General features: G+C 47.9%; 1 protein-coding gene across 8 annotated transcripts in view; it reads left to right on the top strand.

Moving 5' to 3' along the window:
• The window catches only part of camk2a (calcium/calmodulin dependent protein kinase II alpha), a 106,487-nt gene that overhangs the window by 67,214 nt on the left and 14,268 nt on the right, over window positions 1-25,005 (top strand). For all 8 annotated transcript variants that reach the window (XR_016493462.1, XR_016493461.1, XR_016493460.1 and 5 more), the window contains exons 8-14: window positions 1,236-1,319; window positions 4,976-5,070; window positions 6,460-6,582; window positions 6,715-6,798; window positions 12,379-12,421; window positions 19,508-19,545; window positions 23,595-23,643. Coding sequence is in view for 5 of the 8 variants with exons in the window: in XM_090227373.1 (XP_090083499.1) it covers window positions 1,236-1,319; window positions 4,976-5,070; window positions 6,460-6,582; window positions 6,715-6,798; window positions 12,379-12,421; window positions 19,508-19,545; window positions 23,595-23,643 (516 nt within the window). In the remaining 3 variants the exon portion in view is untranslated. The remainder of the gene's footprint in view (window positions 1-1,235; window positions 1,320-4,975; window positions 5,071-6,459; window positions 6,583-6,714; window positions 6,799-12,378; window positions 12,422-19,507; window positions 19,546-23,594; window positions 23,644-25,005) is intronic.

Below are 25,005 nucleotides of genomic sequence, written 5' to 3'. Positions count from 1 at the left end.
ATCTCTGCTGTGGTTTTCCATGCCTGCCTGAGGATGTGCTCAGTAATTTAATAAATATGTTTAAAAAATATATATATTGAATATGTTAAAGTGCATTTCTCACACCCAAGGTGTAAAAGTGTTTGTACAAAAAAAAACAAACCGCAACATAGAACACAGAACAACATTGAACAACATAGACAACAACCCAAGCTATATACAGGTGTCGACAGATCCAGAGGACATGAGAACAGAATTAACAGAGGAGTTGGAAAGCTTTTCTGAACAGCACAGTCTTGTCACCCATAGTTTTGAGTCTGCTGCGTGGCTCACAGTACCTTCGAAGTTTCACCAGCCTGCCCTTTGGCTACGCTGAAAAACACATGGAGCTGAATCAAACATATGTTTTAAAACTAGGGAACTAGGAATGTCTTTTAGAATTCAGCTCCCTTTTAATGAGCCAGAGGACACGTATCCAATATGCACAGTTCATTTTTACAGACACCTCTCTTAGATCAGGATGATTTTTCTAAAGTGTTTTGGGGAACGCCTGGCTGGCTATTTTCCCTCAGGACAGCTGGTGTAGCTGCCACACCCAGCTCCACTGGTCATTATAATTATACTGTACTCTTCACATGACACTTTATCATTTCCTTAACGAAAATGAGTCTGGATTTTTCAACCTGTCCTTTGTTCACAGTGCGTAAAACCCCAGGCTGGTTCCCTGGGTCTGGAGAATAAATGGAACAATGCATTCTTCTTCTTTGTCAGACGATTGATATATAATCCATTTGTCCACATAACAAGGCTGGAACATGAGAAGATGTGGTGAATCGTTGAAAACAACAGTAAAATAAAGTCTCATCACCCCTCAGAAAGAGTTAAAGACCAGACTTAGCACAGTGACAGCCTGTCTGGTCAGGGTAGGTAATAAGCATATGGACCTCACACCTCAAATGAAGCTCTATTGGGGGAAATGTGAGGCAGGCGGGACCAGGAACATGTGTATAATGTTATTACTCTCTACATTCCGGGGAATTTTTTTAAATGTTTTTATTTATTTATTTTTATTTTTATTTAACTAGGCAAGTCAGTTAAGAACAAATTCTTATTTTCAATGACGGCCTAGGAACAGTGGGTTAACTGCCTGTTCAGTGGAAAATGCATCTAGACATTGTTTCCCATTGCTTGTTGCCTAGGATTTGATTTTCAATAGAGCTGTGTTATCTGTGACTCACTGTCTGGATGTGATGCAGGCTTTGCAGGGACACCTGGTTACCTGTCTCCTGAGGTCCTGAGGAAGGACCCATATGGCAAAGCTGTGGACCTGTGGGCTTGCGGTAAGCAGGATGACTTTCAGACATCCACCTCTTTCCTTGTTTGTTTCTGTCTACATCTACTGTAAGTTGCTGCTGCCTAAAGAAAACATGATATAGTCTTCACACCTGGTGTGATGCGTTTCCTTGTTTCTTCATCTCAAGCTTTATGTTTTCTCATTTGGCCAGACAGGGGATTGCTTCAGAGCCTAACCTACTAGAGTTGTGCTGACACAAAACCTGCCCGCCTCAATGTCACAGATGATTTAGTGCACCAGTTTATTTATGGGGTCTGTTTCATCCAAAGGTGCATTGATGAGTCTGTTTCATTCAAAGGTGCATAGATGAGCTCTCAGTCAGAGAAGACAAGGCAGCAGTGTGTCGATCTGATCATAGCTCTCTCTCTATGTCTATATGCATACAGTACCATGGGCCTCAGTACCACAGGCCTCAATACCGCAGGCCTCAATGCCACTGGCCTCAGTACTACGGGCCTCATTACCACGGGCCACAGTACCACAGGTCTCAGTACCACGGGGCTCATTACCACGGGCCACAGTACCACCGGCCTCAGTACCACGGGCCTCAATACCACGGGCCTCAATATCACGGGCCACAGTACCACAGGCCTCAATACCACGGGCCACAGTACCACAGGTCTCATTACCACGGGCCACAGTACCACCGGCCTCAGTACCACGGGCCTCAATACCACGGGTCTCAATATCACGGGCCACAGTACTATGCGCCTCAGTACCACAGGCCTCTGTGTCAACAAGGTGGCAGAATGAATCTGCTAGACATCCTCTTGCTAGTCTGATGCATGGACAACTCTTACCTAGAACATAGTATGTACAGTATATATAGTGTACATTATAGTATTGGAAAGAGTATGTGTTTTTAATGTTTTGTACGCTCAGTGTATATCTACATCATATGAATAATATATAAATCATTATATTGACAATATTTAGTAGTACAGCCTCTTTTCACATTGAGTTGAATAGCTGCTCTTCAGCTCGGCTGGATTCAGCCGTTTAACCCGGTTTGGTTAGATTTCTTTTCAAACTTATTGACGTTTCAAGCTATCACTCTGTGCACATTGGTCTTTTGAAGCGGGAGAAGCTCATTGCTATGCACAGCTGTATTTCACTGCCTTTTGATATGGGCTTTGTGCTGCTGCTCCCCTTGAGATGTGTGTGGGCTTCATGGCCGATGGGTCTGTGAGCCTGGCAGGCTTCGCAGCAGTGAGATGAATTCACAAGAGACATAAGGTTGAGGGCTGAGGGGGGCGACAATGTGGGCAGGCGATAGTGGGCAGGAGTTCATTCTCAGACTTCTAACGTCCTGACATGGAGCTGGATCTATGTGTGCACATAACTGTGTTTATTGTTAACCCCACAGAGAGACCTTTCACCCAGAGAGAGGGAGTTCTCAGTGGTGGTGGTACATACAAGACACACACACACACACACACACACACACACACACACACACACACACACACACTACTCCCTAGTGAGCGATCAAGATTCAGCACTATCAATTACTGCAGCACCTTTTCTTTTCGTCAAAGATAGAGAGATTTTCAGTATGTACTTTATGCTAGTTCATTCTTAAGTAACTAGAGTGCTGTGTTGTGTTGCCAGGTGTGACAGTCTTCTATTGTATAGTGATGTATAACATACTGTATGTGTTGCCAGGTGTGACAGCCTTCTATTGTATAGTGATGTATAACATACTGTATGTGTTGCCAGGTGTGACAGCCTTCTATTGTATAGTGATGTATAACATACTGTATGTGTTGCCAGGTGTGACAGTCTTCTATTGTATAGGGATGTATAACATACTGTATGTGTTGCCAGGTGTGACAGTCTTCTATTATATAGTGATGTATAACATACTGTATGTGTTGCCAGGTGTGACAGTCTTCTATTATATAGTGATGTAATAATACATCTGTGTTGCCAGGTGTGACAGTCTTATATTATATAGTGATGTAATAATACATCTGTGTTGCCAGGTGTGACAGCCTTCTATTGTATAGTGAAGTATAACATACTGTATGTGTTGCCAGGTGTGACAGCCTTCTATTGTATAGTGATGTATAACATACTGTATGTGTTGCCAGGTGTGACAGTCTTCTATTGTATAGTGATGTATAACATACTGTATGTGTTGCCAGGTGTGACAGTCTTCTATTGTATAGTGATGTATAACATACTGTATGTGTTGCCAGGTGTGACAGTCTTCTATTGTATAGTGATGTATAACATACTGTATGTGTTGCCAGGTGTGACAGTCTTCTATTGTATAGTGATGTATAACATACTGTATGTGTTGCCAGGTGTGACAGCCTTCTATTGTATAGTGATGTATAACATACTGTATGTGTTGCCAGGTGTGACAGCCTTCTATTGTATAGTGATGTATAACATACTGTATGTGTTGCCAGGTGTGACAGCCTTCTATTGTATAGTGATGTATAACATACTGTATGTGTTGCCAGGTGTGACAGCCTTCTATTGTATAGTGATGTATAACATACTGTATGTGTTGCCAGGTGTGACAGCCTTCTATTGTATAGTGATGTATAACATACTGTATGTGTTGCCAGGTGTGACAGCCTTCTATTGTATAGTGATGTATAACATACTGTATGTGTTGCCAGGTGTGACAGCCTTCTATTGTATAGTGATGTATAACATACTGTATGTGTTGCCAGGTGTGACAGTCTTCTATTGTATAGTGATGTATAACATACTGTATGTGTTGCCAGGTGTGACAGCCTTCTATTGTATAGTGAAGTATAACATACTGTATGTGTTGCCAGGTGTGACAGTCTTCTATTGTATAGTGATGTATAACATACTGTATGTGTTGCCAGGTGTGACAGCCTTCTATTGTATAGTGATGTATAACATACTGTATGTGTTGCCAGGTGTGACAGCCTTCTATTGTATAGTGATGTATAACATACTGTATGTGTTGCCAGGTGTGACAGTCTTCTATTGTATAGTGATGTATAACATACTGTATGTGTTGCCAGGTGTGACAGCCTTCTATTGTATAGTGATGTATAACATACTGTATGTGTTGCCAGGTGTGACAGTCTTCTATTGTATAGTGATGTATAACATACTGTATGTGTTGCCAGGTGTGACAGTCTTCTATTATATAGTGATGTATAACATACTGTATGTGTTGCCAGGTGTGACAGTCTTCTATTATATAGTGATGTATAACATCTGTGTTGCCAGGTGTGACAGTCTTCTATTATATAGTGATGTATAACATACTGTATGTGTTGCCAGGTGTGACAGTCTTCTATTATATAGTGATGTATAACATACTGTATGTGTTGCCAGGTGTGACAGCCTTCTATTGTATAGTGATGTATAACATACTGTATGTGTTGCCAGGTGTGACAGTCTTCTATTGTATAGTGATGTATAACATACTGTATGTGTTGCCAGGTGTGACAGCCTTCTATTGTATAGTGATGTATAACATCTGTGTTGCCAGGTGTGACAGTCTTATATTATATAGTGATGTAATAATACATCTGTGTTGCCAGGTGCGACAGTCTTCTATTGTATAGTGAAGTATAACATACTGTATGTGTTGCCAGGTGTGACAGTGTTCTATTGTATAGTGATGTATGACGTCTGTGTTGCCAGGTGTGATCCTGTACATCCTACTGGTGGGATATCCTCCGTTCTGGGATGAGGACCAGCACAGACTGTACCAGCAGATCAAGGCTGGGGCCTACGATGTGAGTCAAATCAAATCAAACTTTATTTGTCACATGCGCCGTGAAATGCTTACTTACAAGCCCTTAATCAACAGTTCAGTTAAAGAAAGAGTTAAGGAAATATTTACCAAATAAACAAATCTAAAAAATAATTTAAAAGTGACACAATAAAATAACAATAACGAGGCTATATACCAGTTGAGGTAATTTGTACATGTAAGTAGGGGTGAAGAGTCACATCTATCCTAGCTCCTGTTCTTACTGTAACCATACCCCTCCATTCCATTACTGGCCACGTCTGCTGGGGAAAAGCACAGTGTCTCTTCAGGATTGTGTAACACACCAGTTTCCAAAGAGATGAATCATCCTGAATTCAGTGCCTGATAATGGTTTCTTTCTGCTGGGAGGAAAACACATCTCCTACTTTTTCTTCTTCAATTGCAGTCATAGCAGCCCATGGCTCTGTCCTTTAATATTTCTGTACTCTGTTCTTTAATATTTCTGTACTCTGTACTCCTTATCACGTTTTAAGGTATGACCCAGATGCAGACAGTGTTGAATAAACAATAGTTTATTCCTTAAACAGGGGCAGGCAAATGACAGGTCAAGGCAGGCAGGGGTCAATAATCCAGAGAGGGTGTAAAGGTAGAGGACAGCAGGCGGGCTCAGGGTCAGGGTCAAGGTAAGGGTCAGGGTCAGGGTCAGGCAGAACAGTCAGAACTGGGAAACTAAACAGGAGCAAGAAACAAACGGGAGCAGGGAAACAAAACGCTGGTAGGTTCTACGAACAAAATGAACTGGCAACAGACAAACAGAGAACACAGGTATAAATACACAGGGGATAATGGGGAAGATGGGCGACACCTGGAGGGGGGTGGAGACAAGCACAAAGACAGGTGAAACAGATCAGGGCGTGACAGTCCTTTCATATTTTTCTACTCTGTTCTTTCATATTTCTCTACTCGGTTCTTTCACATTCCTACCCTCAGCCTACAGAATGTTTAACCCTCATATATCGTTTGGAAAATGTACCTTTAGGATTATTTTCACTCATTTGAAGATCATCACCAGTTTGAATTCCCACGATTTATTTAAGTAATAAGGCCCGAGAGGGTGTGGTACATGGCCAATATACCACAGCTAAGGGCTGTTCTTACGCATGACGCAACACGGAGTGCCTGGATACAGCCCTTAGCCGTGGTATATTGGCCATATACCACAAACCCCTGAGGTGCCTTATTGCTATTATAAACTGGTTACCAATGTAATTAGAGCAGTAAAAATAAATGTTTGCCATACCCGTGGTATACGGTCTGATATGCCACAGCTATCAGCCAATCAGCATTCACGGCTCGAACCACCCAGTTTATAATTGTATGTTAATACCAAAAACCTCCTCGTGTCCTGTAGTTCCCCTCGCCAGAGTGGGACACTGTTACTCCAGAGGCCAAGGATCTCATCAACAAGATGTTGACCATCAACCCTGCCAAGCGCATTACTGCCTCGGAGGTTCTCAAACATCCCTGGATCTCAGTGAGTTCAGAGCATTCTCACAATGATCACCTTGTCCAGTAAGATCCGGCCCAGTGTCTAACCTGACATGTCTTTATTTTTTCCTTTTCTCTCTCTCTCTCTCTCTCTCTCTCTCTCTCTCTCTCTCTACAGCACCGCTCCACTGTGGCTTCCTGCATGCACAGACAGGAGACGGTGGAGTGCCTGAAAAAGTTCAACGCCAGAAGGAAACTCAAGGTATAGTAAACTTCTGGGGAAAGTAGATATGTAGATATGATACTGGAACAGTCCATGTTACACTCGTTTGACCAAGGTAGGAAAACAATATCACATTTTCTGGGTCACTAGTGATGGGAGTTTGAGTGACGTTGGAAATGTGATGTATCAAGGCAAAATGTATTTCATTAAACGTGTCCATGCACGGTTCAAGATGAGAGGACATCTCTCTGTTTCATTTGTGTGACGTGAAAACTCTCATTCATTTCATTATGCAACTACAGCGTTTGTGTTTGAACTTTTATAGGACCCGTTTTAGGCAGGTCCATTTAATTGTAATTCATTCAGGTTCCGCTTTTCAGAGGAACAAATAGTGACTTTGGAACCATCTGGATACAGATCCCAAAAATTGACTACTTTTTAAAACTATTTGAATACAAATCTCAAAAAAGTATTACTTTTGAAAACGATTTGAATACAGATCCCCAAAAATGACTACTTCTTAAAACAATGGGAATACAGATCTTAGAAAGTGACTACTTTTTAAAACTATTTGAATACAGATTGTATAAAGCAACTAAGATTTCTCAGGAAGTGACTATTGGATTGGATTCCTTCAACTAATGGCAGGGCTGTATCTGGAACTCCATGTTGAAGATAGAAATATAATTAATAGAGCACACACAATCTCCTATACTATTCCAATCTATCTGACAGTCATATTTGATCTACACAATAAATGTACATCTGAACATTCTGTAAATGTCCATTCCCCTGAATCAAATCAAATACAATTGTATTGGTCACATACACATGGTGAGCAGATATTATTACGAGTGCAGCGAAATGCCTATGTTTCTAGATCCGCAGTATCTAACAGGTGATATCTAACAATTCTACAACAAATCCCAATATCTAACAAATTCCGCAATAAAACCTAATACACACAATCTAGTAAAGGAATGGGATAAGAATATATAAATATAAAATATATGGATGAGCAGTGACAGAGCGGCTAAGATGCAATAGATAGTATAGAATGATCATGTTTTAAGGTATGACCCAGGTGCAGACAATGTTGAAGAAACAAAAGTGTATTCTTTAAACAGTGGCAGGCAAACAACAGGTCAAGGCAGGCAAACAACAGGTCAAGGCAGGCAGGGGTCAATGATCCAGAGAGGGTGTAATGCATCGGAACAGCAGGTGGGCTCAGGGTCAGGTCAGGCAGAGGTCAGTAATCCAGAGTAGAGGCAATGGTACAGGACGGCAGGCAGGCTCAGGGTCAGGGCTGGCAGGAAAGGCCAAAACCGGGAAACTAGAAAACAGGGACTATTGCAAAGACAGGAGCAAGGTAAAATGCTGGTAGAACAAAGTGAACTGGCCCAGACAGACAGAAACTTAGAGATGGCACAGACAGGCATTGGAACTCAGTGATGAGGCCTGGGTCCAGGATGTCCCTAGCAGAGACCAAGCACCTCTACTCCGGGTCATATTCCTCCCAATCAACCAGGTACTGGAATGTCCTGCCCCGAGGTCGAACCTTCAGGAGACGTCTCACCCTGTATGCCGGTTGGCTGTCGATGAGATGGGGGAGAGGGGTGGCCCTGGAAAAAGGAGACAAAGGGCTGTGAGACATGGTTTTAATTCTAGACACAGGAAAGGTAGGAAGTATACAGAGGGTACGGGGCAACAGAGAACGAACAGCAGAGGGGCTAATGATCTTGTAGTGGGGGGGGAAATGTCTCGGCTTCAAGGGGTGTGGCCGCAATGCTATAGTGGTGTGCCAGTGCATCTGGCTTGACCTTCTTGGATACCGGTCAGTGCTGCGGAAGCGAAGTGGCCCGGGACTTACTGAACCCCTCCCGGAGGTCCTGGTACTCCGCGGGGCAGGCGGAGAGGTCCGGGGTAATTTCCAAGCCCCCAGGAAGACATCCCGGGGCAGGCAGAGCTGACTTCAGGCAATGAGTGTGGCAGAATGGGCTCCAGCCCACGATGAAACCAGTAGACCTGTCAATCGAGGGATGGAGCCAAGAGATTCCCAATACCACGGGAACCTGAGGAGACTCAATTTGCAGGAATTGGATTGTCTTGCTGTGGTTCCCCGACACTCGTATGTTGATGGGGGTGGTATGGTGGGTGACTCGCCTATAGAGCACCCTTCCAGCGCTCTAACATCCATGGGAATGAAGAGCGGTTGAGTGGGGATGCCCAGCTCAGATGCCAGGGTAATGTCCATAAGACTCATATCGGCCCCCGAGTCGATGAGTTTCTGTAGAGACTTGGACTGGTCGCCCCACAGCGGGGTGGCATGGAGAGGGGGGCGAGTAGGGAGAAGGGCAAAATTGTCCTTAAGACCCACCAGAGTACTCATTCCTACCATTGACCTAGGCATCTTGAAGGGACAGGTAGACACATAATGACCGGCAGTACCGCAATACAGACAACTCTGGGTGTTAAGTCTGTGTACGCCTTCGGTTAGAGACAGCCTAGCCCTGCCAAGCTGCAGGCTCTTGGAGGAACTCGAGTAAACTCAGATTCTCTCGGGACCTCCAGAGTTCATTAGATGCAAGGTGGGATCTTGAGTGAGCGATTGGGACCGCAATCAGACCTCTTCTCCCTCCTACGTTCCCGGAGCCATCCATCGATCTGGATGGTTAAAGGCGACGATTGAGTCGATTGAGCAACTCCTCTTGCCTACCAATGGTGGCTCCTTGGGAGGAGGTGGCATTGCAGAGCTGGTCCAAGTCTGCTAGGCCAGTCATGGCCAGTTTGTACTATCACCTTTTAAGGTATGACCCAGGTGCAGACAGTGTTGAAGAAACAAAAGTTAATTATTTAAACAGGGGCAGGCAAATGACAGGTCAAAGCAGGCAGAGCTCAATAACCCAGAGAAGGTGTAAGGCTTCCGGAACAGCAGGCAGGCTCAGGGTCAGGTCAGGCAGAGGTTGGTAATCCAGAGTAGAAGCAAAGGTACAGGACTGGAGGGAGGCTCAGGGTCAGAGCAGGCAGGAACGGTCAAAACCGGGAAACAAGAAAAGAGGGACTATAACAAAGACAGGAGCAAGGGAAACAGCTGGTAGGTTTGAAAGAACAAAGCGAACTGGCCCAGACAGACAGAAAACACAGCTATGAGTACCCAGGGGATAATGGGGAAGATGGGGGACACCTGAAGGGGGTTGGAGACAAGCACAAGGACAGGTCAAATCGATCAGGGTGTGACAAGAATAGATAGTGTAGGATGCAGTATACAGTATATACAGTACATATGAGATAAGTCATGCGAGATATGTAAACATTCTTAAAGTGGCATTATAAAAGTGACATTATTAAAGTGGCTAGTGTTCCATTTATTAAAGAGGCCAATGATATCAAGTTTGTAGGTAGGTAGCCGCCTCTCTGTGCTAGAGATGGCTGTTTAACTCGGGAGGCCGTCTGCAATCTTGATGATTGAGTTGGAGGTGTGCATGGCCACACAGTCATGGGTGAACAGGGAGTACTGGAGGGGGCTGAGAATGCGCCCTTGTGGGGCCCCAGTGTTGAGGATCAGCGGGGTGGAGATATTGTGGACTCAAGCTTTTAATGATGAGTTTGGAGGGTACTATGGTGTTGAATACTGAACTGTAGTTAATGAACAGCATTCTTACATAGGTATTCGTCTTGTCCAGATGGGATAGGGCAGTGTGCAGTGTGATGGCGATTGCGTTGTCTGTGGACATATTGGGGCGGTAAGCAAATGTGGGTCTAGGGTGACCGGTAAGGTGGAGGTGATATGATCCTTGACTAGTCTCTCAAGGTACTTCATGATAACAGAAATGAGTGCAACTCGTAATTTAGTTCAGTTACCTTGGCTTTCATGGGAACAGGAACAATGGTGGCCATCTTGAAGCATGTGGGGACAACAGACTGGGATAGGGATTGATTGAATATGTCCGTAAACACACCAGCCAGTTGGTCTGCTCATGCTATGAGGACGCGGCTAGGGATGCCGTCTTTGCTGGCAGCCTTGCGAGGGTTAACACGTTTAAATGTTTTACTCACGTCGGCAAGGGAGTAGGAGAGCTCACAGGCTTTGGTAGTGGGCCTCGTCGGTGCCACTGTATTGTCCTCAAAGCGAGCAAAGAAGTTGTTTAATTTGTCTGGAAACAAGGTGTTGATGTCGTCGACGGGGCTGGTTTTCTTTTTGTAATTATGATTGTCTGTAGACCCTGCCACATATGTCCATTGCCCCAGGTGTACATAATCAAGTCAAACCAATTAACCAATTACATGTTGTACAGATAAGTATAAATACATTGTGATGCTCAACTACTGTGTGACTCTTTCAACATGCCACTGAAAAGGTTGAAAGCTGCAATTCATTTTATGATACCCGAAAATACTGCAGAGTAATTCAAAGCCATTTGCAAAGTTCAAGTTGGATGTTTTGCAAAAACAACTTTGAACCTCTTTGTCCATTTGAGGGTAAGTGTTCGCAACCACACGCTATGTAATCTTTTAGCTGTAGTTGATTCAAGAAGGCAGTTTTGGGATATTTATTTTCCTTTCGACACTTAATAGACATATTTTGTTACTGTTAGCCTCCTCAGTAACACTTCACATTAAGCTGTTCTTGCGCCTGTGTAATAAAACAACTTTTTATTAGCACGTTGTTAACATAATACTTTGGTAATTGCATTAAATCGCATAGCAATGAGCTGAGAGTTTGCAACGACTGTACACAAGAGGAATAGTGACTGTTCCTTATTCCACTTATGCAATAACTCCACCATTATGCAATTGTAAAGCAATTTCCACGTCCAATGTAACAACAACGTTGCTGTTGTCACAAATTTACCAAACATGTATAAGTACTTGAAGTGTTACTGTATGTCTCAGTCATTCTGAAAATATATCTGTTTTTCATTTTGAAGCCGCACAAGTGGTACACTTTAATGTTAAGGGGATTCCATGCCCATTGTGTATTTAATTCTAAGCATTAGGCTATATTAAAAGGAATATCCAAGACCCCTCCAAACCATGTGCTTATGATCATATATTTAGACTGACTCACTGTTGTAGTTTCTGGTTCTTCATCAAATATTTGGCAGCCATCAAATACATATTTTTTTTGTTTTCAAATCACTTGCATATATTCAAATACCTTTAGAAAATGTCTGAGACCTGTATTTGAATATCAAATAAAACAGTGGCCTTTTAGTTGAAACTCTATCTAGACAATATTAGACTAACTTTCAAATAAACTACAAAATTAAACTATGTTCTGCACAGGTCTGATCTACACACTCAACGGCAGTGTGACATTGTTCATGCAGTAATACCAAATACTTTTTAAATTGAGTTTTGCCAATTATTTGCCAATGCAAACATTTTTATTTGGTGCTGGTAAGACATAGCAACTGTGACAATACTCTAGGTTATTCCCTTGACAGTAAGCAGCAATTCAAACTGTTGATATTTAATGTAAGCAAGCTAATCAAGCTGTTGATAATATATTCCAGCCAAGCTTGGTTGCCAAGAACACTGTGGCATAATAAAATGTACTTTTTAATGAATCCTTTTGTTTTTTTATTTCTTATGTAACGATCCATCTCTTCTTATCAGGGAGCCATTCTCACCACCATGTTGGCGACTCGGAACTTCTCAGGTAAGTCCTGTAGAGGTGCCTTGTCAGAACGGTTCTCCTCTCCCTTCTGGAGCGAGAGTGGGTTTATTAATACTAATTATATATGACATTTGTCAGACTTTCTATCCAAATAGACTTACAGTCATGGATGCATAACATTTCTACATACGGGTGATCCCAGGAATGGAACCCACTATCCTGACGTTGCAAGCTCCATGCATGCTCCATACCAATGGAGCTGAAGACTAGAGAACTGCTTAACAGTGTCCCTAGGGAGGTCACTATTCTAGAGGAGTGACATGGGCTCAGTTGGCTGGCCCTAGACTGGGGGCTCCAAGCCCATGGATCAGGGAGGAAGCTGTCCCTAGAATGGAGGGCTCCAAGCCCATGGATCAGGGAGGAGGCTGGCCCTATACTGGGGGCTCCAAGCCCATGGATCAGGGAGGCTGGCCCTAGACTGGTGGGCTCCAAGCCCATGGATCAGGGAGGAGGCTGGCCCTAGACTGGGGGCTCCAAGCCCATGGATCAGGGAGGCTGGCTTTAGACTGGGGGGCTCCAAGCCCATGGATCAGGGAGGCTGCTGGCCCTAGACTGGGGGGCTCCAAGCCCATAGATCAGGGAGGAGGCTGGCCCTAGAATGGGGGGCTCCAAGCCCATGGATCAGGGAGGAGGCTGGCCCTAGACTGGGGGCTCCAAGCCCATGGATCAGGGAGGCTGGCTTTAGACTGGGGGCTCCAAGCCCATGGATCAGGGAGGAGGCTGGCCCTAGAATGGGGGGCTCCAAGCCCATGGATCAGGGAGGAGGCTGGCCCTAGACTGGTGGGCTCCAAGCCCATGGAGCAGGGAGGCTGTGGCCCTAGAATGGGGGGCTCCAAGCCCATGGAGCAGGGAGGCTGCTGGCCCTAGAATGGGGGGCTCCAAGCCCATGGAGCAGGGAGGCTGGCTCTAGACTGGGGGGCTCCAAGCCCATGGAGCAGGGAGACTGCTGGCCCTAGACTGGGGGGGCTCCAAGCCCATGGAGCAGGGAGGAGATGATGACAGCTTGTAGACTCACTGGTCATGCATCAAGACACTTCCCCATGCCAATGGACACTCCCTTGTCCGACACTTCGATCGTTACAACACACTAATTCACTGTCACAAGTTAGAATGATGTCTGGGATGTCTGTTCAAAACTGACACAAGATGGACAAGTTTTTCTTCGACTGTAAATCAATAGCTGAACGGTGATAGGGACGATGGAATAGCCTGGCCATCTGCTTACAAACACTAGTTATCACAATGTACATTTGCTGCTTGACAAATGTGCATGTGTTATTATCATTACAGCCCACTTACTCTGGCTGAGCCATCTGCTATTGGGTCCTCAGTCCCTCCATGACTTCACTCAGATGGGCAGTGGAATCCACTACTGCAGGTGGAACATACAGTATTATGTGGGTATGGACCATCACTATGTTGCTGTTATCTGAAATGTTTTGTCAAAATCCTCTACATTCTACCCTTGGCTGCAAGGAAGGGCCAGCTGAGATGAAGGAGTCACAGTGGAACGTTGTTAGAAAATAAAGAGGATGGAGTTCCCTCTGGCGTGTAGCCTTGTGTGTCTTTGGCAGGCTCCCATTACACCATAAGGTCACACAAGCACAGAATCAATGTAGGCACTCTCACAGACTCAGAGATGGAGGGATCCCCTTCAAAGCCCACAGTTTACACATCCCTACCAAACTCCAACCAGCGTAAAATAATTGTTCTCCTCTCAGAACTCCACATAATCACTCATAAAATGTGTGGACCAGAAATGGACAAGGAAAATAATAGCAGTAAGGGTTCATCTTTAAACGGGTAGGCATTCTCATATCAATCAGGAATAGACCCCCCCACCCCATATCCCCACCTGCCAGGGAATCTTGTCCGAAAGCCAAGCCCCATAAGACTAACCCTGGAGGATCATAAAACCATCTCAGCACCTCTAAGCACCACCATTCATCCTTCATTTTCCGCTCTCCACTCTTGGTCTTTCTTTACCCTTCAGATAGCCATGGAAAACCACAGTCCGCAGATATACAGCAAGGTTACAGCCTTATGCCTATTTATAAAGTCCTCACTGTTCAGATAGTATGGCTGGAGCCAAATCTGCCCTTTCAGCTTTTAATGGTTGTTTTCCTAATCCGATTGACTCCTATTATGCTTGGGTGGGTCAGAAGTGCTGTGTACCCGCTGGTTCAGGGCCATATTCGCTTTTAAAATGAATAGAGTAGAGAAAGATGATCCCAAGCCAGGGCTTGGGGTTCCCAGAGCCAGTCCATTGCAGACCAGGGGGACCCCCATCGGCATATAGCCACAGTCCCAGCAGCAGGGGAGAGTGGGGTCACGGAGCCAGGGGTCTGGGGGGCCAGGGGGGCTAGGAATCAGGTTTACACCCCAGCTGACAAGAGGCCATGCTCCACACGGCCCCCTGTCCCCACAAGGGTGAAAATTAGTCGTCATGTTGAAGAAAATAAAGTGGGTTGTTCAACTCTCAGAGAGAGGACAGAACACGATTCCAGCTCAGAGACCAGGAGGAAGAGAAGACGTGAAGATGATAGGTAGAAGGATGGGTAACAAACTCTAGGGGAACAACCGGACGTGGTGAACTGTACGGGTCATAGCCAAACTTTATAGAGTGATTGATCCGGGTTGGAATGTGCCCATTCTTTCTCCATAACTCAAGTGCTCCTTGGAAAGCCTCTGTAGCAGAGCCCAGTCTGGACTTCTCTCACCCACCGGCCAGCCTCTGTAGCAGAGCCCAGTCTGGACTTCTCTCACCCACCGGCCAGCCTCTGTAGCAGAGCCCAGTCTGGACTTCTCTCACCCACCGGCCAGCCTCTGTAGCAGAGCCCAGTCTGGACCTCCTTCACCCACCGGCCAGCCTCCATAGCAGAGCAGTCTGAACCTCTCTCACCCACCGGCCAGCCTCCGTTGCAGAGCAGTCTGGACCTCTCTCACCCACCGGCCAGCCTCCGTAGCAGAGCAGTCTGAACCTCTCTCACCCACCGGCCAGCCTCTGTAGCAGAGCAGTCTGGACCTCTCTCACCCACCGGCCAGCCTCTGTAGGAGAGCCCAGTCTGGACTTCTCTCACCCACTGGCCAGCCTCCGTAGCAGAGCAGTCTGGACCTCTCTCACCCACCGGCCAGCCTCTGTAGCAGAGCCCGGTCTGAACCTCTCTCACCCACCGGCCAGCCTCTGTAGCAGAGCAGTCTGGACCTCTCTCACCCACCGGCAAGCCTCCGTAGCAGAGCAGTCTGAACCTCTCTCACCCACCGGCCAGCCTCTGTAGCAGAGCAGTCTGGACCTCTCTCACCCACCGGCAAGCCTCCGTAGCAGAGCAGTCTGAACCTCTCTCACCCACCGGCCAGCCTCTGTAGCAGAGCCCAGTCTGGACCTCTCTCACCCACCGGCCAGCCTCTGTAGCAGAGCCCAGTCTGGACCTCTCTCACCCACCGGCCAGCCTCTGTAGCAGCCCAGTCTGGAACTCTCTCACCCACCGGCCAGCCTCTGTAGCAGAGCAGTCTGGACCTCTCTCACCCACCGGCCAGCCTCTGTAGCAGAGCCCAGTCTGGACCTCTCTCACCCACCGGCCAGCCTCTGTAGCAGAGCCCAGTCTGGACCTCTCTCACCCACCGGCCAGCCTCTGTAGCAGCCCAGTCTGAACCTCTCTCACCCACCGGCCAGCCTCTGTAGCAGAGCCCAGTCTGGACCTCTCTCACCCACCGGCAAGCCTCTGTAGCAGAGCCCAGTCTGGACCTCTCTCACCCACCGGCCAGCCTCTGTAGCAGAGCCCAGTCTGGACCTCTCTCACCCACCGGCCAGCCTCTGTAGCAGAGCAGTCTGGACCTCTCTCACCCACCGGCCAGCCTCTGTAGCACAGCCCAGTCTGGACCTCTCTCACCCACCGGCCAGCCTCTGTAGCAGAGCAGTCTGGACCTCTCTCACCCACCGGCCAGCCTCTGTAGCAGAGCAGTCTGGACCTCTCTCACCCACCGGCCAGCCTCTGTAGCAGAGCAGTCTGGACCTCTCTCACCCACCGGCCAGCCTCTGTAGCAGAGCAGTCTGGACCTCTCTCACCCACCGGCCAGCCTCTGTAGCACAGCCCAGTCTGGACCTCTCTCACCCACCGGCCAGCCTCTGTAGCAGAGCAGTCTGGACCTCTCTCACCCACCGGCCAGCCTCTGTAGCAGAGCAGTCTGGACCTCTCTCACCCACCGGCCAGCCTCTGTAGCACAGCCCAGTCTGGACCTCTCTCACCCACCGGCCAGCCTCTGTAGCAGAGCCCAGTCTGGACCTCCTTCACCCACCGGCCAGCCTCCATAGCAGAGCAGTCTGAACCTCTCTCACCCACCGGCCAGCCTCCGTTGCAGAGCAGTCTGGACCTCTCTCACCCACCGGCCAGCCTCCGTAGCAGAGCAGTCTGAACCTCTCTCACCCACCGGCCAGCCTCTGTAGCAGAGCAGTCTGGACCTCTCTCACCCACCGGCCAGCCTCTGTAGGAGAGCCCAGTCTGGACTTCTCTCACCCACTGGCCAGCCTCCGTAGCAGAGCAGTCTGGACCTCTCTCACCCACCGGCCAGCCTCTGTAGCAGAGCCCGGTCTGAACCTCTCTCACCCACCGGCCAGCCTCTGTAGCAGAGCAGTCTGGACCTCTCTCACCCACCGGCAAGCCTCCGTAGCAGAGCAGTCTGAACCTCTCTCACCCACCGGCCAGCCTCTGTAGCAGAGCAGTCTGGACCGCTCTCACCCACCGGCAAGCCTCCGTAGCAGAGCAGTCTGAACCTCTCTCACCCACCGGCCAGCCTCTGTAGCAGAGCCCAGTCTGGACCTCTCTCACCCACCGGCCAGCCTCTGTAGCAGAGCCCAGTCTGGACCTCTCTCACCCACCGGCCAGCCTCTGTAGCAGCCCAGTCTGGAACTCTCTCACCCTCCGGCCAGCCTCTGTAGCAGAGCAGTCTGGACCTCTCTCACCCACCGGCCAGCCTCTGTAGCAGAAGCCCAGTCTGGACCTCTCTCACCCACCGGCCAGCCTCTGTAGCAGAGCCCAGTCTGGACCTCTCTCACCCACCGGCCAGCCTCTGTAGCAGCCCAGTCTGAACCTCTCTCACCCACCGGCCAGCCTCTGTAGCAGAGCCCAGTCTGGACCTCTCTCACCCACCGGCAAGCCTCTGTAGCAGAGCCCAGTCTGGACCTCTCTCACCCACCGGCCAGCCTCTGTAGCAGAGCCCAGTCTGGACCTCTCTCACCCACCGGCCAGCCTCTGTAGCAGAGCAGTCTGGACCTCTCTCACCCACCGGCCAGCCTCTGTAGCACAGCCCAGTCTGGACCTCTCTCACCCACCGGCCAGCCTCTGTAGCAGAGCAGTCTGGACCTCTCTCACCCACCGGCCAGCCTCTGTAGCAGAGCAGTCTGGACCTCTCTCACCCACCGGCCAGCCTCTGTAGCAGAGCAGTCTGGACCTCTCTCACCCACCGGCCAGCCTCTGTAGCAGAGCAGTCTGGACCTCTCTCACCCACCGGCCAGCCTCTGTAGCAGAGCAGTCTGGACCTCTCTCACCCACCGGCCAGCCTCTGTAGCAGAGCTCAGTCTGAACCTCTCTCACCCACCGAACCATTGGGAATTTGATTTTTTCTTATTTTATGGTGCTTAATTTCCCTAAAAACTCTTGTTTGACCAGTTGAATGACCTGAGAGAATCTTCAACAAGCCGCTGGGTTTGGATACTCCTAGTGACTCTTCGGCAATATGACCGTCTCATTGAGTTTTCGATCAGTGGAGAACAGGATGAGTGCTTGATTTGAATAGAATATGATATTTTGTTTCCCAGGAGACTTATGGATCAGGTTTTCTAAAATGTTCTTCTACCTCTTTTCATTTGACTGAGACTGTTGGCCTTTGCCCTCCTCTTTTCATTTGACTGAGAGTGTTGGCCTTTACCCTCCTCTTTTTATTGGACTGAGACTGTTGGCCTTTCGCCCTCCTCTTTTCATTTGACTGAGACTGTTGGCCTTTCGCCCTCCTCTTTTTATTGGACTGAGACTGTTGGCCTTCGCCCTCCTCTTTTCATTTGACTGAGACTGTTGGCCTTTGCCCTCCTCTTTTCATTTGACTGAGACTGTTGGCCTTCGCCCTCCTCTTTTCATTTGACTGAGACTGTTGCCCTTTGCCCTCCTCTTTTCATTTGACTGAGACTGTTGGCCTTCGCCCTCCTCTTTTCATTTGACTGAGACTGTTGGCCTTTGCCCTCCTCTTTTCATTTGACTGAGACTGTTGGCCTTTGCCCTCCTCTTTTCATTTGACTGAGACTGTTGGCCTTTGCCCTCCTCTTTTCATTTGACTGAGACTGTTGGCCTTCGCCCTCCTCTTTTCATTTGACTGAGACTGTTGGCCTTTGCCATCATCTTTTCATTTGACTGAGACTGTTGGCCTTTGCCCTCCTCTTTTCATTTGACTGAGACTGTTGGCCATGCCCTTTGCCCTCCTCTTTTCATTTGACAGAGATTGTTGGCCTTTGCCCTCCTCTTTTCATTTGACTGAGACTGTTGGCCTCTTTTCATTTGACTGAGACTGTTGGCCTTTGCCCTCCACTTTTCATTTGACTGAGACTGTTGGCCTTTGCCCTCCTCTTTTCATTTTACTGAGACTGTTGGCCTTTCACCCTCCTCTTTTCATTTGACTGAGACTGTTGGCCTTTGCCCTCCTCTTTTCATTTGACTGAGACTGTTGGCCTTTGCCCTCCTCTTTTCATTTGATTGAGACTGTTGGCCTTTACCCTCCTCTTTTCATTTGACTGAGACTGTTGGCCATGCCCTTCGCCCTCCTCTTTCCATTTGACTGAGACTGTTGGCCTTTGCCCTCCTCTTTTCATTTGACTGAGACTGTTGGCCTTTGCCCTCCTCTTTTCATTTGACTGAGACTGTTGGCCTTTACCCTCCTCTTTTCATTTGACTGAGACTGTTGGCCATGCCCTTCGCCCTCCTCTTTTCATTTGACTGAGACTGCTGGCCATGCCCTTCGCCCTCGTCTTTTGGGCGTTAATGCCCTTTTTCATCATCCTGTTTCTCTTTGTGTCCCGCGCAGGAGGTAACAAGGCCAACAAGAAGACTGATGGTGTGAAGGTAGGGCTCCAGCTCCACAGGGTTCTCTTCTCACCGTGGAGTAAGCCTGGCCTGGAGGAGGACTTTTGGGGTATATTACACCCGCTGTCCATAAAACATGATTTAAAAAATGTGGCCGTTATTCAACATTTTGTGAAAGTTGAAAGCTATTTTCACCTTCTCTGCAAAACTGAATAAATCAAACATGCTCTTTGAAAAGGTAACATCACAGATCCAAGTAGTCAATGGGATTGTGGGAGTTTCAATGTCTACTCCATTCTCTCTGAACACACCGGCTGGCCCCACCTAAAACTTGTCCTCCAGTCCAGTCCAGTCCCAGGACAGTACTATGAGATATGTACAGTGCCTTGCGAAAGTATTCGGCCCCCTTGCACTTTGCGACCTTTTGCCACATTTCAGGCTTCAAACATAAAGATATAAAACTGTATTTTTTTGTGAAGAATCAACAACAAGTGGTGCACAATCATGAAGTGGAACAACATTTATTGGATATTTCAAACTTTTTTAACAAATCAAAAACTGAAAAATTGGGCGTGCAAAATTATTCAGCCCCTTTACTTTCAGTGCAGCAAACTCTCTCCAGAAGTTCAGTGAGGATCTCTGAATGATCCAATGTTGACCTAAATGACTAATGATGATAAATACAATCCACCTGTGTGTAATCAAGTCTCCGTATAAATGCACCTGCGCTGTGATAGTCTCAGAGGTCCGTTAAAAGCGCAGAGAGCATCATGAAGAACAAGGAACACACCAGGCAGGTCCGAGATACTGTTGTGAAGAAGTTTAAAGCCGGATTTGGATACAAAAAGATTTCCCAAGCTTTAAACATCCAAAGGAGCACTGTTCAAGCGATAATATTGAAATGGAAGGAGTATCAGACCACTGCAAATCTACCAAGTCCTGGCCGTCCCTCTAAACTTTCAGCTCATACAAGGAGAAGACTGATCAGAGATGCAGCCAAGAGGCCCATGATCACTCTGGATGAACTGCAGAGATCTACAGCTGAGGTGGGAGACTCTGTCCATAGGACAACAATCAGTCTTATATTGCACAAATCTGGCCTTTATGGAAGAGTGGCAAGAAGAAAGCCATTTCTTAAAGATATCCATAAAAAGTGTTGTTTAAAGTTTGCCACAAGCCACCTGGGAGACACACCAAACATGTGGAAGAAGGTGCTTTGGTCAGATGAAACCAAAATTGAACTTTTTGGCAACAATGCAAAACGTTATGTTTGGCGTAAAAGCAACACAGCTCATCACCTTGAACACACCATCCCCACTGTCAAACATGGTGGTGGCAGCATCATGGTTTGGGCCTGCTTTTCTTCAGCAGGGACAGGGAAGATGGTTAAAATTGATGGGAAGATGGATGGAGCCAAATACAGGACCATTCTGGAAGAAAACCTGATGGAGTCTGCAAAAGACCTGAGACTGGGACGGAGATTTGTCTTCCAACAAGACAATGATCCAAAACATAAAGCAAAATCTACAATGGAATGGTTCAAAAATAAACATATCCAGGTGTTAGAATGGCCAAGTCAAAGTCCAGACCTGAATCCAATCGAGAATCTGTGGAAAGAACTGAAAACTGCTGTTCACAAATGCTCTCCATCCAACCTCACTGAGCTCAAGCTGTTTTGCAAGGAGGAATGGGAAAAAATGTCAGTCTCTCGATGTGCAAAACTGATAGAGACATACCCCAAGCGACTTACAGCTGTAATCGCAGCAAAAGGTGGCGCTACAAAGTATTAACTTAAGGGGGCTGAATAATTTTGCACGCCCAATTTTTCAGTTTTTGATTTGTTAAAAAAGTTTGAAATATCCAATAAATGTCATTCCACTTCATGATTGTGTCCCACTTGTTGTTGATTCTTCACAAAAAAATACAGTTTTATATCTTTATGTTTGAAGCCTGAAATGTGGCAAAAGGTCGCAAAGTTCAAGGGGGCCGAATACTTTCGCAAGGCACTGTATCTAATGGGATTAGTGCTTTGACAGTTAATCTGTATCAAAGCCAGTAGGAGAGTCTGTCTGTTTATTTGTGTTGTTTGTGAGTGTTCCACTATTATAAGTGTGTTTCTGTAAGTTAGTCTGTGTGAGTTACTATATACATGTATCAGGGATAGGCTCCACTGGTGGTACTCCCCCAGTTGCCGCTGGGGCCTTAAGGAGCAGCCGGTCCAGTCCAGGGTGTCTGATATAGTGATTAGTGGGGCATGCTGCTGACCATACAGCCCTGCTAGCTCTGCCTTATCAAAGACATTCCTCCCTGACCACAGCCCAGCCAGGCCCAGAGGTCTCCTACACTACACACCGCTACACCGCCACATCGCCACAACCGCCACACCACCACAATCGCCACACCACCACAACCACTGCCACAAGGGTCACACCGCCACAACCGCTACAAGGGCCAGACCTCCACAACTGTCATACCACCACAACCGCCACACCGCCACAACCGTCACAACACACCACAACTGCTACAATTACCACACCTCCACAACCACCACAACCGCCACAACTGTCACAACCGTCACACCGCCACAATCGCCACAACCACCACAACCACCACAAGAGCCACACCGCCACAACCGTCACACCACCACAAGGGCCACACCGCCACAACCGTCACACCGCCACAACCGTCACACCGCCACAACCATCACACCGCCACAACCGTCACACCACCACACCAGCCACAACCGCCACACCGCCACAACCGTCATACCGCCACAGCCGCCACACCGCCACAACCACCACAAGCATCACACCACCACAACCATCACACCACAACAAGGGCCACACCGCCACAACCGCCACAACCGTCACACCGCCACAACCGCCAGAACCTTCACACTACCACAACCTCCACAACTGCCACTAGGGCCACACCGCCACAATCGTCACAACCGCCACAACAGCCACACCGCCACAACCGCCACAACCGCCACAACCGCCACAACCGCCACACCGCCACAACCGCCACAACCGCCACAACAGTCACACCACCACAACCGCCAGAACCGTCACACCGCCACAACCGCCAGAACCTTCACACTACCACAACTGCCACTAGGGCCACACCGCCACAACCGTCACAACCGCCACAACAGCCACAACAGCCACACCGCCACAACCGCCACAACCGCCACACTGCCACAACCGCCACAACCGCCACACTGCTCGCCGACCAGACTGCTCACAGAGGTGTCCTGGGGAGATGACAAAGGCAGCGTTGGCAACACGAACCCCAAACACACACACACACACACACGTCCTGAGCCTCAAACCCACATACATGTCCTCCCTCTGCAGCATGGAGGTGTCTTTCTACTCCCTCTGCAGCATGGAGGTGTCCCTCTCCTCCCTCCGCAGCATGGAGGTGTACCTCTCCTCCCTCTGCAGCATGGAGGTGTCTTTCTACTCCCTCTGCAGCATGGAGGTGTCCCTCTCCTCCCTCCGCAGCATGGAGGTGTACCTCTCCTCCCTCTGCAGCATGGAGGTGTCCCTCTCCTCCCTCCGCAGCATGGAGGTGTCCAGCTGATGGTGAGTGTGATATTCCCCACCCTCTTGACCACGCCTCTCGGCCACGCCTCTCGGCCACGCCTCTCGGCTTTCCACCTAACAGGGAAAGTGATAATAGCTTTAAAAAATCCAAACGAACCAATGAACAAGCGAATAAAGCTGTCATTCAAAATGGAGCTGGACTTTCTTTTTGTTTTTGTGTGTGACCATCCCATCTCCAATGTTGCCTAATCCCGATGCTTTTTGCTATGCTCTTGGGGGTTAATTGTGGGGGTAACACATCTCTCCTTCTCTAGGTGTTTCCCTCCCTCCCATGTCTCACCCTACTCCTAACCAGCTAGACCTCAGAAATAACCAAACAGCCCGTTCTCTCTCTCTTAAAGGTGCAGACAGGAAGGCAGCTGTCTGTCTGTTGGAGGTGTGTGTTGTGTTGACCTGGCTCTTCCACTTCCTGGTGTGGAGAGAATACCACTTTCTATGATTGAGTGTGAATCTCTAAACCCGTCTGTGTGTCGTTTCTAGGAATCCTCTGAAAGCACCAACACCACTATTGAGGACGAAGACACCAGAGGTAAGGTTCTCCCCTCCTCTCACCTCTCATCGCCTCACCACTAGCAGTCTGGACATGTTAATAGGACAGGGCGACAGCTGGCAGGGGGAATAGAGCTCTGCTAAACTAAACAGATATCCTACAGGGGTCATATATGTTGCACACACTCACATATTAAGCTGTTGAGAAGTGGCTTTCTCTGGCTCAGGAAGTGATACTCGATAATGCTAAAAATAACCCTAAAACCAGCACAACACTGCTGTGGATAGGTTCACTCTTACTTCAGTTACAGTCCATTTACATGACTGACAACCGAACAGAGGGGGAGAACAGATTGACAATCTCTGCCTTGTGTTTTTCGAGAAGGGTCTACCATGACGATTGGCTACTGTGAAAACATTTCAGTTAATGAAGCAATGCAAATAGCTACTGTATGGAATTCTATTTAATAGCTTGACTGAGTAAGTCAGTTCTATAACGGCTGGTGGTGGAGTTGCATTGCTGTTGCTTATGCCAGTCTGAGCATCAGTGTTCTATGGAATGGGAATAAATAGATAGAAAGCCTGTCTTTTCTCTGTCAGTAAACCTTACACCTCTTACTAAGAGACGGGCCTGCTGTGAGGTGTAATGCTCCTCTTTGACTACAGCAGCTCATTGATCTTTAGGAATCTTTAGGAAACACTTTATCTCCTCCTACAAGAGTGGTTCGAGAAAATGTCATTGTGATTTCGCCAGACAGGAGGGAGATGCATCTGGCAGAGCTGCAATTAGAGTGATGCAGAGAAACTGTGTAGGTGGAGAGTGGGCGATGCAGAGACACTGTGTAGGTGGAGAGTGGGCGATGCAGAGACACTGTGTAGGTGGAGAGTGGGCGATTCAGAGAAACTGTGTAGGTGGGGAGTGGGCGATGCAGAGAAACTGTGTAGGTGGAGAGCGGGCGATGCAGAGACACTGTGTAGGTGGAGAGTGGGCGATGCAGAGAAACTGTGTAGGTGGAGAGTGGGCGATGCAGAGACACTGTGTAGGTGGAGAGTGGGCGATGCAGAAAAACTGTGTAGGTGGAGAGTGGGCGATGCAGAGACACTGTGTAGGTGGAGAGTGGGCGATGCAGAAAAACTGTGTAGGTGGAGAGTGGGCGATGCAGAGAAACTGTGTAGGTGGAGAGTGGGCGATGCAGAGACACTGTGTAGGTGGAGAGTGGACGATGCAGAGAAACTGTGTAGGTGGAGAGTGGGCGATGCAGAGACACTGTGCAGGTGGAGAGTGGGCGATGCAGAGACACTGTGTAGGTGGAGACTGGGCGATGCAGAGAAACTGTGTAGGTGGAGAGTGGGCGATGCAGAGAAACTGTGTAGGTGGAGAGTGGGCGAGACGACAGATACA

This window comes from Oncorhynchus mykiss, chromosome 29 (assembly GCF_057628025.1).
Source record: "Oncorhynchus mykiss isolate SJ-2025 chromosome 29, ASM5762802v1, whole genome shotgun sequence".
NCBI lineage: Eukaryota > Metazoa > Chordata > Actinopteri > Salmoniformes > Salmonidae > Oncorhynchus > Oncorhynchus mykiss.
Note: the sequence above shows the minus strand (reverse complement) of the source record. Positions and strands in the feature narration are given on the sequence as shown.